The sequence below is a fragment of the Apis florea genome, unplaced genomic scaffold (assembly GCF_048593485.1).
Source record: "Apis florea isolate Af1SG1 unplaced genomic scaffold, ASM4859348v1 contig_2495_pilon, whole genome shotgun sequence".
NCBI lineage: Eukaryota > Metazoa > Arthropoda > Insecta > Hymenoptera > Apidae > Apis > Apis florea.
Genome location: NW_028256595.1, coordinates 1,650,550 through 1,663,188, shown reverse-complemented (window position 1 = coordinate 1,663,188; position 12,639 = coordinate 1,650,550). Strand labels below are relative to the sequence as shown.

Below are 12,639 nucleotides of genomic sequence, written 5' to 3'. Positions count from 1 at the left end.
GAATATTGAAATAATGAAAACTTCTTAAAGAATAATTTTTACTATTAGCAATACTTTATCAAAAATATAAATGCAAATTTTTAATTTTAAAATATAAATAAAATATATTAAAATTGTGCAATGACAGAAAAATTTTTAATAATGCTTTTAATTTTAATTCACATATTCAACAATTATTTAAAAAAGAGTTTTTAATTTATAGATGAAAAATATAATATCGAATGTAGTTCGAAAAAATACGTAATATTTTTTTGAAAAAGAAGGAAAATTTGTAAGAAAATATGTAAACCAAAAATATTTTCCTCGAAATTTTGAATATCTTACATGGATGAAACGTCAAAAATTTTTTATATTAACAAGCCAAGTGAAAAGCTAATTTAAATTTATAAATAATTAAAATTAATTAATAAGTACAAAAGAAAAAAAAAAGAAAAAAACTGAAGCCATATTAAATAAATATCGAATTAAAAGCTTTATATTATTATTTGTCCATGGTGAGATTAATTAATATATAATTAATAAATTTTAATATTAATCAATAAATAGTTTTTTTTAGTATAAAAAACTATATAATAGCTTTTTTTTGATGTAGATTACTTATTTGTTATAAACTGCATATTTTGAATATGCAACTTTACTCGGATGTGAATCATTTTTATGCAAATGTATCATGAAGACTATGAATAAGACTATATACTTATTCTTGTAAATTAAAAGTTTGTAAATTATATTAAATTACACAGAGGATATGTAAATTTATTTCCAATACAGCTTCCTAATGATCAAGATTGGAAATGCCCATTACATGCTTTTAAAGAAAAATTATTTAAAAAAAAATTATTTTTAATGATATATAATATAATTTTCAAAATATTTTTATTGAATTTATTTAGACAACATTGAATTTGGAAATAGAAATGAAAAATACATAAATGTTGTAACAGAAAGACATGATAATTTAAATGCAAGCGATTATTATTCGTTTTATGGAAAATCAAATGAAAAATGTGAATGAAATAGGAAATAGAAAGATTTATAACTGTTTTGTCTGATATTGGTAATTAAAGATTGGCGCGTTTTTTGTTTAATAAATTTTATTTAATATATTGCGCCAAAATAACATTCTTCGTTTAAAATTACAATCAAATAAAGAACAGAAGAAGTAATAATATTTCTTTTTTTATATTGTTGTGTTGAAATTATAATCGTTTTGTTAATGTGTATATTATAATAATTATATATATAAATATTATATATTATAATAATTATAAAAATATATATCTATCTATATTTGTTTAAAATATAATAAAAATATGTATAGATCAATTAAATTATTGTAAAAAAATTAACTAATAAATAAAATGTTGATAATAATATATTTTTTTAATATTATATTTAAAGTTATTTAATTGATAAAAAATAATATCATACACATAGTAACAACTTAATAAAACTTAATAAAAAGAAATATCCTAAGCTTTTTATTGCAAAAATTTAAATTGTGTTTTCAACAATCTTCAAAAAAATAAAGCTACATTTCTATTTAAATGAGAACATTATCAGTAGCAAATTAATGAAATTCTTAAAAATGATATTAAAATAACAATTACATGGATTTATTACAGATTTAAAACTTTCGTGTTTAATGTTTAGATATATTATATGAGATTTCTGAATTAATTAATAAAAGACATAAAAATATAAGTACGATCAAAAATTAATTATCTTATTTTCCAAGAGAGCAATCGTTTATCTAGTTTAGGAACACATCAAATCACTGAATACCAGTCGTCTCATGTCATGTGTTGAAAACGACTTAGCATGGCGGAAGTATTGCATGCATTTAGTCGTGAGAATAAAACTGCAATAAAAACGAAAGTTGTGGTGTACAAATTTTTTTTCATTTAAATTTGAAATAATATTTAAATTTATTTAAATTTTTAATTTGTTATATAAAAGGATTTCAAACGTGGAATTATCCACAATAAAGTGCTGTGCGTGTGATCAGTAAAAATTACAATTATTAGTAATACGTAATTAACCCTAATTTTCATGAAACAGTATTCGTTTTTTAACATTACGAATGAACGTGATTAATTATTCATGGTTTAAGAATGGCTAGCGATTTGTCAAGTGAGTGTACAGAAGCAATTGGTGTGTTAGATGAGAAAGAAGAAGGTGAAATATCTTTGGAAGATGTAAGTTCTTCCGAAGAAGGACATATAAATTATGGATATGGCTCTAAAACATCTCAATGTTCGAACTGTTTGTCAACTCAACACAATGCAACGTGGTGTACTGTTCCGGCCAAGTTCTACCCTCCTAAAGTCACTAATAGAAGAGGTAAATTAAATAATACAGCTTTTTATATTGTTTTTAAAAATTATGAAAAATATTATTTATGATGTTTTGATTATTATATATTTAATATGATATAAATAAATATTTTAAATTTAATTTATAAAAAATAATAGACAATATAAAAGCTGCACAAAATTCTTGTTGTATTATTTTTCATTTTTTATTTTATAATAGTAAACAATATTTTACAAAAAAAAAACTTACTTTGTTTTTATTTATATACTTTATTTATTTTTTTATAAAATATATTTTATATTTATATTATATATTTATATGAATATAAAAATATACCTCTATTTGATAACATATTAAATCTTTTGACACCTAATGTATTATCATTCTCGACATATCATGTTCTAATCAAGTAGAAGTTGACCTTATTCCACAAGATGCAGTCCAGGGAAAAGAAAATCGTCATCAAATAAAAGAATCAGGATGTATTGGAACAAAACATACAACTTCTACACTTCAAGAAAAAAATGATGATCTTGTGCCTATTTCAAGCGATAGTGATATGGAAATTGTTGGTCTTGCCGATAATTCTAAACAAATTACAATACATTCCTCTGCAAAAAGTAGAATGAAGAAGAAAAGAAAAAAGAAAAGAAATCATGTATCTGCAACATCATTAGATGATTTAGTTTCTTCATCTACTGTGGATATATCTATGAAAGAATGTATTAATACAATAAAACATGATGTGACAAAAAATAATTCTAGATCGCATCACAGAGAAATGAGTCCTATTCACAGAAGTAATAGATCTAAAGTAATTCCAAGATCACCTCCAAAAAGACATAGATCTCTTATAAAACCAAGATCTCCTTTTAGAAGATCAAAATCTCCAATTATTCGTGCTAGATCACCAACAATAAGGAGATCTCCAAGGAGACTTAAATCTCCTAAAAGATCACCATACAAATCCTCAACAAAAACAATGCCTAGAAAAACATCACATATTGAATTAATGTCATCTCGTAATTATGTTGATACACATAAATTATTAAAAAAAGTCAGACAATTAGGTTCAATAGGAACTCATTCATTAGAAGAAACTCTGAATAAAAATAAAGAACATGCATCCTCATTGAAAGAAAAATTAACAAACATGATGAAAGGTGTTTCTGACAATAATATTGATTTAACAAATTCTTCAAAAGAAAAAACTATTATAAATGTGAATAAGAAAGAATCTAATGATATTGATGATGAAGAAGATTTAGCATTATTAAGACAGAAAGCCCTTGAAACAAAACAAAATAAATCAAACAAACAGAATGATGTATCAAAGACTGAAACTTCAAAACATGTAAATGCAAATATAAATGATGATCAAGATGAAGAAGATTTAGAATTAAGAATGATTGCACTTCGTTCTGCTGTATTAAAAAAACATCAAAATAGAATTCAAAAAGGTATAAAATCAGGAAAATACAAGAAATCTGATACATTTCGCAGTGAAAGCCCATTCACTCAAAGCTTTTTAGATAGTATTCCTATACCTGGAGAAGAATTATTAAATTTTGCATCACCACCACATAGTCCCCTTCCTATAAATGAAAATAATCATACAGAAGATATGGAATTAGATACAGATGTTGAAAGAGAAAAAGAAAAATTACCATATTCTCCAACAGATAAAATTACTGCCAATATACCTATGGATACAGAATTGCTAGGTATTCAACCATCTGATGTATCTTTCATTACTGTTAATGAAGCAAATAATAGTCCAAATTTTAATACATCTGTGACATCTAGTCAAGATGATCAAAAATCTTATCAAGGAAAAATCATTGAAAATCAAAGTTATTTACCAAATATTGTATATTATACACCATCACAAAATTCAATGTGTGTTACAAATACAAATGTGCAATATTTACCAATTGATTTATCAGAAACTTCTAAACCAAATTTTATGAAAATACATAATTCTCATTTAAATATACCTCCTTATGAAAATATATGTATTGCTAAAAATAATAATACTTCTGAAACTTTAGATATTAATTCAAGTCAAGAAATGCCTTATTCTCCAACTGATACTCCTATTTACGATCCTGATTTATCACACGCTCTTCCACAAACTCTTGGTGCATTGACTATCTCAAATTCTTCCTTAGTCTCTTTAGAATCATATATTTCTAATACACATGGAAGTAATGAACAACATAATCATATATCAACAGGCCAACATATACAGCCTACAAAAGACGTAAGTAATGAAAATGAACATTTAAATAAAGCAGAAGTACTTTCACTAGAGCCAGTTGCTAATTTTACTACAACTTCTCTTATGGAAACTCTATCGCCAAGTAGTTCAATGATAACAATTGATGATCTTCCTGAAATTGAAGCAGATGTACATTTAACTGATAGAAACTTAAAAACTACAGAATACATTCCAAATGATTTATCAAACAATATTGATGAAAAAATAATAGAACCACTTTATATGAAGGGCTTACCAGATGTGACTAAAGATACAAATAAAATACCAACATTAATTAATAGAACACTTGTTCCAGCACCAATTTTGAAAACAAATAAACAGTTACAACTACCTTTACCTACTAAAAAAAGTATAACCCAACAGGAACCAACATTCAAAAGTGCAGAAATGCAACCGGTTGTTCTTCATGAAGAAACTAGTACAAAGATAAATGCTTCTTTTAAACCAATAAAATTAACATCTATTCTACAAAAATCTCATTCTGTTTTAGCAATACCAACTGCATTTCATGATTCTTTACATGAAGATTTAATTAATGAAATATCTGCAGATAAATCATCTCATACTTCATTGATAGAAGGTAATCCCAATGTAATCCCAACTCTGGTACAAAATAATACAATTATAACAAGTTCAGAAAAAACTAGTGGTATTAAAAGCCCAACACAAAAAAAAAAGAAACTTTCAAAAAAAGGATTAAAAAAAAGAAGTACAGCCTTGATTGCGAAAAATCATAATACAACATGTATAAAAAGTGATAATGTAAATACTGTAGATAAACATGAGTCACAGCAAGTTCTTCATACAGATGATAAACAAGATCAAAAAGGAATTCAAATAGAAATGGATCAAACAGATAATATTGATGTATCTATGTCAGAAACATCCAAAAATATTATTACAGAAAAAAATAATATTTCTTCAGAAAGTAATGAAAAAGAAATACAAAATAATGATAATTCAGTAAATGATATATCAGAACAAATAAAAAGTACAGAAGATAGAAGACAAAGTCTTGATGAAGATGAAGAGGCATTAAGAGCAATTTTATTAGCTTCTTTGCCAAAACGAACAAAAATTACTAACAATTGCTCCGATTCAGTTGCAATATCTACTGCATCTACTACATTAAATCAAGTACTTGTAAATCAAACTGTATCAAATATTGTATTACCCACAGCTAACTTATCAATTCCACATGTAAATTTATATGGTTCTGAAAATGATAAAAATCAATCAAATTCTGGAGAAAAAATAAATAATATTACACAAAAAGATTTACCTATTGATAATAATAAAACTTTAAATATAACAACTTTGGGAAGAAAAAGATCAATCAATATAACAAAAGGTCCACAGAGAAAACTTATAAAAAGAATTTCAATTCCTGCAAGTACAAAAGTTGTAAATAATGCAAAAAAATACCAAAATACAATGATTCAAAAGAGATTAAATTTACAAAAATCTACTCTTTATAACAAACCAAAAATGACAGAAAATAAAATTTTATCTAAAGTACAATCTAATGATAGCAAATGGTCTGCTAATTCAAAGGCATTGTCTGATACACAACGAATTGTTATAAATTTAGAGTCTGATACAGAAAGTGATTCTGAATCTGAACGACAAAAAAATATAACTGTTTCTTCAGTTCATTCTGTTATGACAGAAAAAAATCAACCAACAGTAAACTCTACAACAGAATTTGAAAAAAATTTAGATCAATTTTTACGTGCAGTGCGAAGAAAACAAGAATCTATGGCAGCTGCAAGACCAACTTCAATATCACAAACACCTAAAAAAGATACAGTATTAACAACAAAATCAGAAAAATTAAATTCATCCAACAATCTTCATACGCCATTGGTAAGAATACGAACTAATAACAAAATATTTTATCATATAAAAATATTTACTTTTATATTTTTGCAGGCTGTTCGTCATTTGCCCGTATCTCAGCAAGAAGAATATCGTCGCTTAAAACAACAAATTTTAGAACGTGAAAAATTAAAATTGCATAGAAGTATGGAAAATAATAGCTTAATAAAAAATAAAAATATGGAAATATTTTCAAAATCCACATTATCCAATAGTCAAAATAAAGAATTATGTATAAAAATAAATCAAATATCTACGAAAAGTCAAAATATAAATACACAACAATTAAACAAAGAAAATTGTTCTAAAAATTTAATAGATTCAATAAAAAATACAGCTATATCAACAAATAATATTCAATCATGTACTAATACGTGTGATGTTGTTGATAAACAAGAAAATACAAATTCGAATCAAACAAAATTGTTATCAAAATCAACGACAAATAATGATGTTTGTGTATCCATTGAAAATCCAAATAATATTAGAAACAAAGTAGTTGAAAATTCCGTACAATCGACAAATACATCGCGAAAAATTTTTGAAATGCCTACACAGAAAATTGAAATGAAAACGAGGATTTCACCTGGTCTAAAAATTTTATCTATAGATGAAGTAAATCAGAAATATGTACAAATACAAGTAAAAAATGATACAAATGAACGAGTAGTAACAATAAATGACAAAGTGTCCTTAAATAATAAAGCAGTAATTAATCGAAATGAAAATATTTCTGGATATAAAGATAATAATAATAAAAATATATGTGATCATGATATAAATAACATGCTTTCTACAAATAATACTATATCTAATGATAATAATACAGTGGACTCAGATGCATCAACAGTTATCTTGTCAGAAAGACATCAAGATAGGAAAGAAAATCTTGATACATCTGAATCTACGATCTCACTTTCACAACATCAAGAGGATTTATCATCGATTTCAAATGCGGAAAATAGTCATTTTCTATTTATTCAAAATAATATATCATCAAAGGATACAAAAAGTATAGAAGAAAATTGGGACGAAATTAAAAAAGATGTTAAAACAGAATTAAATACTCTTATTAATCTATCACGCGAAGAACAAGAACAACGTTTAATAGATACTGAAGAAAAATTAGTTATGAAACGGTAAATAATTTTTGAATTAAAGATAATGAAATCTTCTATATCTATATAATATCTATATATATAATATATAATATCTATTAACTTTTAATAATTTGTTTATTTTGATAAAATAGCTATACAATCTTAGATGATTTAGCGGAAATGTCAAGTAATCTTCGTCAATGGCACATGGAACGAGATTTACAAACAAATTTAGTTGCTGAAGTGAAAAAACTCAGAGAACAGTTAAAGGTTGCTGAAGAAAGATTACAAGTACAACGTAATCGTATTAATAATATAGGTCCAAGAGTAGTAGCAGCACATGAAAAAGTCAATGCAGGCCGGCAAGAATGCTTTAAACTTGCAACTATTTGTTCAACTTTGGGAAGTAGGATTATGGGAAAAGAATACAAGTAATATTCATATAATCATTTTTATTAATTGTTAAATTATTAATTTTAAATATTTTCAAATTATTGATATTTTCTTTAGAGTACCTGAAGCTGGAGCACAACTTTTAGATAATAGATTAAAAGAAGTAGCTAATCATACGCGGCAACTTTCTCGAAAAAAAGTACCATCTATTGATATTTCCGATATGTACGAATTATCAAGATTGGAAGAAGAAACTGTATCTACTACATGTACAGAAATTTCGCAAAATAAAACTCTATTATTAGAAGAATGCAATATTGATACAAGTATCTTAAATGAAGATCAATCAAGAATAAAATCAAGTGATATTGAAAAAAATATACAAATAGAAGACACTACAATAAATAAAAATAAAACAGATAAGGAAACAGATATAATATTAAATATTTCCACTCTAAGTTTTGATGAAAGATGTATATCTAAACAAAATGACATTGAGCAAAAAGTATTTAAAGAAACAAATTTAAGTAATAATAATACAACTACTACTGATGTTTTTAAGCCAGAAGATATTCAAAAACTGGATAATAATATGTCAGAAAATAATATAAGGCCTACAATTTTAAAACCTAATACTAAGAAGAGGAATTCTACAAAATTCGAAGGAGATCTTCAAAGAAAAAAAACACTTTTGTCTTATGAATCAATATTAACACACTTTAAAATACCAAGGTGGGTTTTGCTCTCTAAATATTTTAATAATTTTAATATATCTGTTCGTAAATAATATAAACTTTTTTAAATTTATATTACAAAAATTTTAAGCATTTTTTTGTTGTTTTTATCATTCTTAACCAGGAACACGAATCCCAATGGTGTCCTTTGTCCATACGAACTGATGGGAACATGCAGTGATGGAGATTGTCAATTTATTCATCAAACAGAGAGTCAAACCAAGTAGCATTTAGCTACCAAAATGGCATTATTAAGTTATACGTAAGGTGGTTTTAATCTTTAAACATAAGATTCACACAGGACATTATGAAATAAAAATCAAGATTTTTAAAGTGATCATACTTTTTTATAATAAATATTAATTTTTAAATTAGAAAATTTTTATTGCGAATAAATGTTATCATTTTTATAATTGCAGGTACTACTATTTCTGAGGAAGCAATATCCCATATAGATGGAAGAATCCTGTTAACAAGCAGAAGTAACACCTGAAGATGGTAAGTTATCTTCATCACGGCAGGAGTTTGTGCACAAATTAAAGTAGCCATTTTATTACATAAAAGTTATAAATTTTAAAAAAAGCAAAATTTTTAATACTGTGCTATTTCAAGCTTCTATTCTAATGAAAGTTTAAAGAAGATTTGCTGCAAGTGTTTATTTTTTACATATGTAAAAAGTGTCATATAAACTGCAAATAATTAGTGTGATTAATGTAAAAAAAAAAAAAAAAAATCGAAAGAAAAAAGAAGAAATTGTTGACCGATTGTTGAAGACAGCTCTATGAACGGCCAACGTCGGACATTGCAACAAATATTCATTTCGTACTTCTATATAAGTTACCTCATAAAAGTCTTGTACCTGTATAATAAAAAATTACTATTTTTTTCTAATTGTGAGTTTATTTATTTTTAAAAATTAAGTTTTGTTATAAGTATAACAAAAAAATTACTATTTTCTACTTAAATTATATATTTATTTACGAAAAATTTTTTTAACTTTGTTAAAATTTTTTTTAATTATATTTCTGTTACAATTTTAAGCCCCGAGCTTTAAGTTCATCCCATCGATGAATCCAATCGTTTGGACAAATAGATTGAAAAACTTGTTTGAACCATGCGCATGTAGTTGTTCCTTTTCCTAAAATTTTTTCACAACGATCGAAATCAGCGTACATTATAAAACAACGTTTCGTTTGATTCTGTTGTTGAAATCTGAATAAGAATATTGAAAATTATTTTTATTCAAAACACCAGAAAAGTTAATTATAATTATATAAATAAGAATAATAAATACTATCAAACTTACCTTGGATCTTCACCGAAAGTAACATCTGTAACTTCTTCTTTTTCTTCTATTAAATCTCTATCTTTAAGACATGGATCATCTTCATCTACTTCTATAATTATTTTTTTCTTCGGCTTTTTTTCATCATTTTCCAAATTAACAATATTATTCATATTATTTATATTTTTTTCTCGAAAAATAGTTTTCATTCTATCCATTTTAATGTTTTCATCAGAATTCATTTTTTAAATTCATATTTTAATTCTTATAAAATATGTTATTTATAATTATTTTATAAAACACGTACAATAAATCGAATTAAAGAAATGTGATATAAAGAATTAATATAGATGTGAATATTAATTAAGATATATTTTATTGTATTTTGACAATTTAATTTTTAAACGTAATAAATATATATATTTATATATGTTTATATATAAACATATGTGTGTATATATAGAACGCCCTCTAGTATGCAAATATTTATTATCAATTTCTTATCATTTTCTCTATAAAATACTAAAAATCTAATTCATAAAATAAAAAAATTATTAAATTTTTTATTTTAATTTTAATTGTTTTTATTAAAAATTTCACATTTTTTGTGGTTATTTTTTTTTTTAAATAGAAAAATTCATTGTCAATGAAAAGATAAACAATAAAAGTTTTTACTTAGTGTAGCCAACTATTCATAAACTTATACAAATTAACTATGAGTTCAACGGCATAAGTGGCGGTAGAAGAAATGAAGCTATGAAACAAGTCATATATGTGTTGTAAAGTATTTTTTGCTAGTATTTAAAAATATTATAATATTAAAATGATATCATTGGAATATTTACTTCTTTACATTATTTTATTTGTAATAATATGTATAATTATGGTACGTTTTTAGGTTAAATCATATTTATATGTTATTTAAATTTGTTTAAACGTGGCAATTTTGTTGTTTCATTAAATTTTTATTTAAAAAATATGTTATGCATAAATAATTATTATTATTATATATTACATATAAATAACTGTAATTATTTTTCTGAAATATTAATAAAATTAATTATATGCCTTTTCAGTTTTCTTTAACATTATTTATGATAACACAACCATATCCAGAAATATGGCGAGATGAAAAAGAAAAATATTTTTTAAATCTAAAAACAAAAAGTATAGAAGCTTTTCCATCTTTATATGAAAAATGGAGTGTACATTTAAGTGTTGTAATACCAGCATATAATGAAGAAGAAAGATGTAAATATTGATTCATTAATAATATTAATTATAGAAACATGTATTCATTTATTTAATTTATAGTGCCTCTAATGTTAGATGAATGTTTGGAATATTTGGAAAAGCGATTAAAAAATGGATGTACTTACGAAGTAATTATAGTTAATGATGGAAGTTCAGATAAAACTATGGATATAGCTCATAAGTATGCATTAAAATATGAAAATATTAGAGTACTGAATCTTGTTAAAAATAGAGGAAAAGGTGGAGCAGTAAGACTGGTTTGTAATTTGTAAAATGTTATAAATTTTAAATTCTATAATTATTATTCATTTTCTATCATAATTGTTTTTATTTAAGGGTATATTAAGTGCAAGAGGAAGTGTAATACTTTTTGCAGATGCAGATGGTGCTACAAAGTTTAAAGATTTAGAAAAATTAGATAACAGTTTGAAAAGTATTTTAGGATGTAAGTTATTTTTTAAATTATAGATTATAATAATATATATTAATTATATATATATAATGTAAAAAATATTTTTCTTTCTTAGTTGATTATATAACTAAACCAAATGAAATTAGTTACTCTCATGCAATAGTATGTGGATCAAGAGCCCATTTAGAAAAAGAAGAAACTGCCAAAAGAACTTTTTTTCGATTGTTATTAATGCATGGATTTCATTTCTTAGTATGGTTTTGGGGTGTAAGAGGTATTAAAGATACACAATGTGGTTTTAAACTTATAACACGTGAATCAGCAAAAGTTGTATTTCAAGCTTTACATATTGAACGTTGGGCATTCGATGTAGAAATGTTATATATTGCAAGAATGTTAAATATTCCTATTACGGAGATTCCTGTGAACTGGACAGAAATTGAAGGATCCAAAATTGTACCTTTCTGGAGTTGGTTACAAATGGGGAAAGATTTATTTTTTATTTGGTATAAATATAGAATTGGAGCATGGAAAATAAAAAGATTTAAACGAATGTAAAAACAAATGCAACTTAAAATATTTATAAAAATTTCTATTCAATATACTTTGTTCAATATGTACTTTTATTTGATTCACATTTTTCCATTAAAATTAGAAAGATATCATATTTGATATATAAAAATATTTTTCCTTTGTAAGGAAAATTTATAAACGATTAAAACAATTTTTATTTTACATAATCATAGAGGAAACTATATTATTATTAATGTTTTTAAAACTATTTAATATTGTAAATTAATTTAATTAACAAGGTATATTACCTCTATTTTATATTTCTTCTTTTAATATGTTATAACATGTATCATAATTAGTGAATAATATTTTGTAAACAAATATTTTCGATTTAATTAATAAATTCATTAAAATTTTAAAAGAAGCTTCTAGTAACTTTTCTTCTATCTCTGATTAACTAGTAACTACACATA

The 12,639-nt window shown here is 24.2% G+C and overlaps 3 protein-coding genes across 10 annotated transcripts; 2 read left to right on the top strand and 1 right to left on the bottom strand.

The window, feature by feature from the left end:
• Nucleotides 1–1,807: 1,807 nt before the first annotated feature.
• LOC100870674 (uncharacterized) lies at nt 1,808–9,593 on the top strand. 7 transcript variants are annotated; one of them, XR_015291735.1, is made up of 8 exons: nt 1,808–2,343; nt 2,730–6,463; nt 6,530–7,614; nt 7,728–8,006; nt 8,086–8,700; nt 8,827–8,964; nt 9,122–9,200; nt 9,315–9,449. XR_015291735.1 is itself a non-coding variant. In XM_012491020.3 (7 exons), exons 1-6 carry the CDS (start codon nt 2,115–2,117, stop codon nt 8,927–8,929), a joined length of 6,045 nt encoding a protein of 2,014 aa, XP_012346474.2. In that variant the 5' UTR covers nt 1,808–2,114; the 3' UTR covers nt 8,930–8,964; nt 9,122–9,593. The 7 variants fall into 7 exon arrangements, 4 of the variants coding, with proteins under 4 accessions (XP_012346474.2, XP_086763102.1, XP_086763104.1 ...); XR_015291736.1 differs by having other exon boundaries at nt 8,827–9,035; XR_015291734.1 differs by having other exon boundaries at nt 8,827–9,035; nt 9,122–9,593.
• A 61-nt stretch (nt 9,594–9,654) lies between these two features.
• LOC100871473 (uncharacterized) lies at nt 9,655–10,745 on the bottom strand. Its single transcript, XM_012490903.2, has 2 exons — nt 10,009–10,745; nt 9,655–9,914 (listed from the first exon to the last, which is right to left on the bottom strand). The coding sequence occupies exons 1-2, from the start codon at nt 10,227–10,229 to the stop codon at nt 9,731–9,733; spliced, it is 405 nt and encodes a 134-aa protein (XP_012346357.1). The 5' UTR covers nt 10,230–10,745; the 3' UTR covers nt 9,655–9,730.
• Nucleotides 10,678–12,590, top strand: wol (Dolichyl-phosphate beta-glucosyltransferase wollknaeuel). 2 transcript variants are annotated; one of them, XM_086906980.1, is made up of 5 exons: nt 10,678–10,873; nt 11,064–11,238; nt 11,317–11,498; nt 11,578–11,686; nt 11,769–12,590. In XM_086906980.1, exons 1-5 carry the CDS (start codon nt 10,811–10,813, stop codon nt 12,209–12,211), a joined length of 972 nt encoding a protein of 323 aa, XP_086763106.1. In that variant the 5' UTR covers nt 10,678–10,810; the 3' UTR covers nt 12,212–12,590. The 2 variants fall into 2 exon arrangements, with proteins under 2 accessions (XP_086763106.1, XP_003696866.4); XM_003696818.4 differs by having other exon boundaries at nt 11,302–11,498.
• Nucleotides 12,591–12,639: the final 49 nt, after the last annotated feature.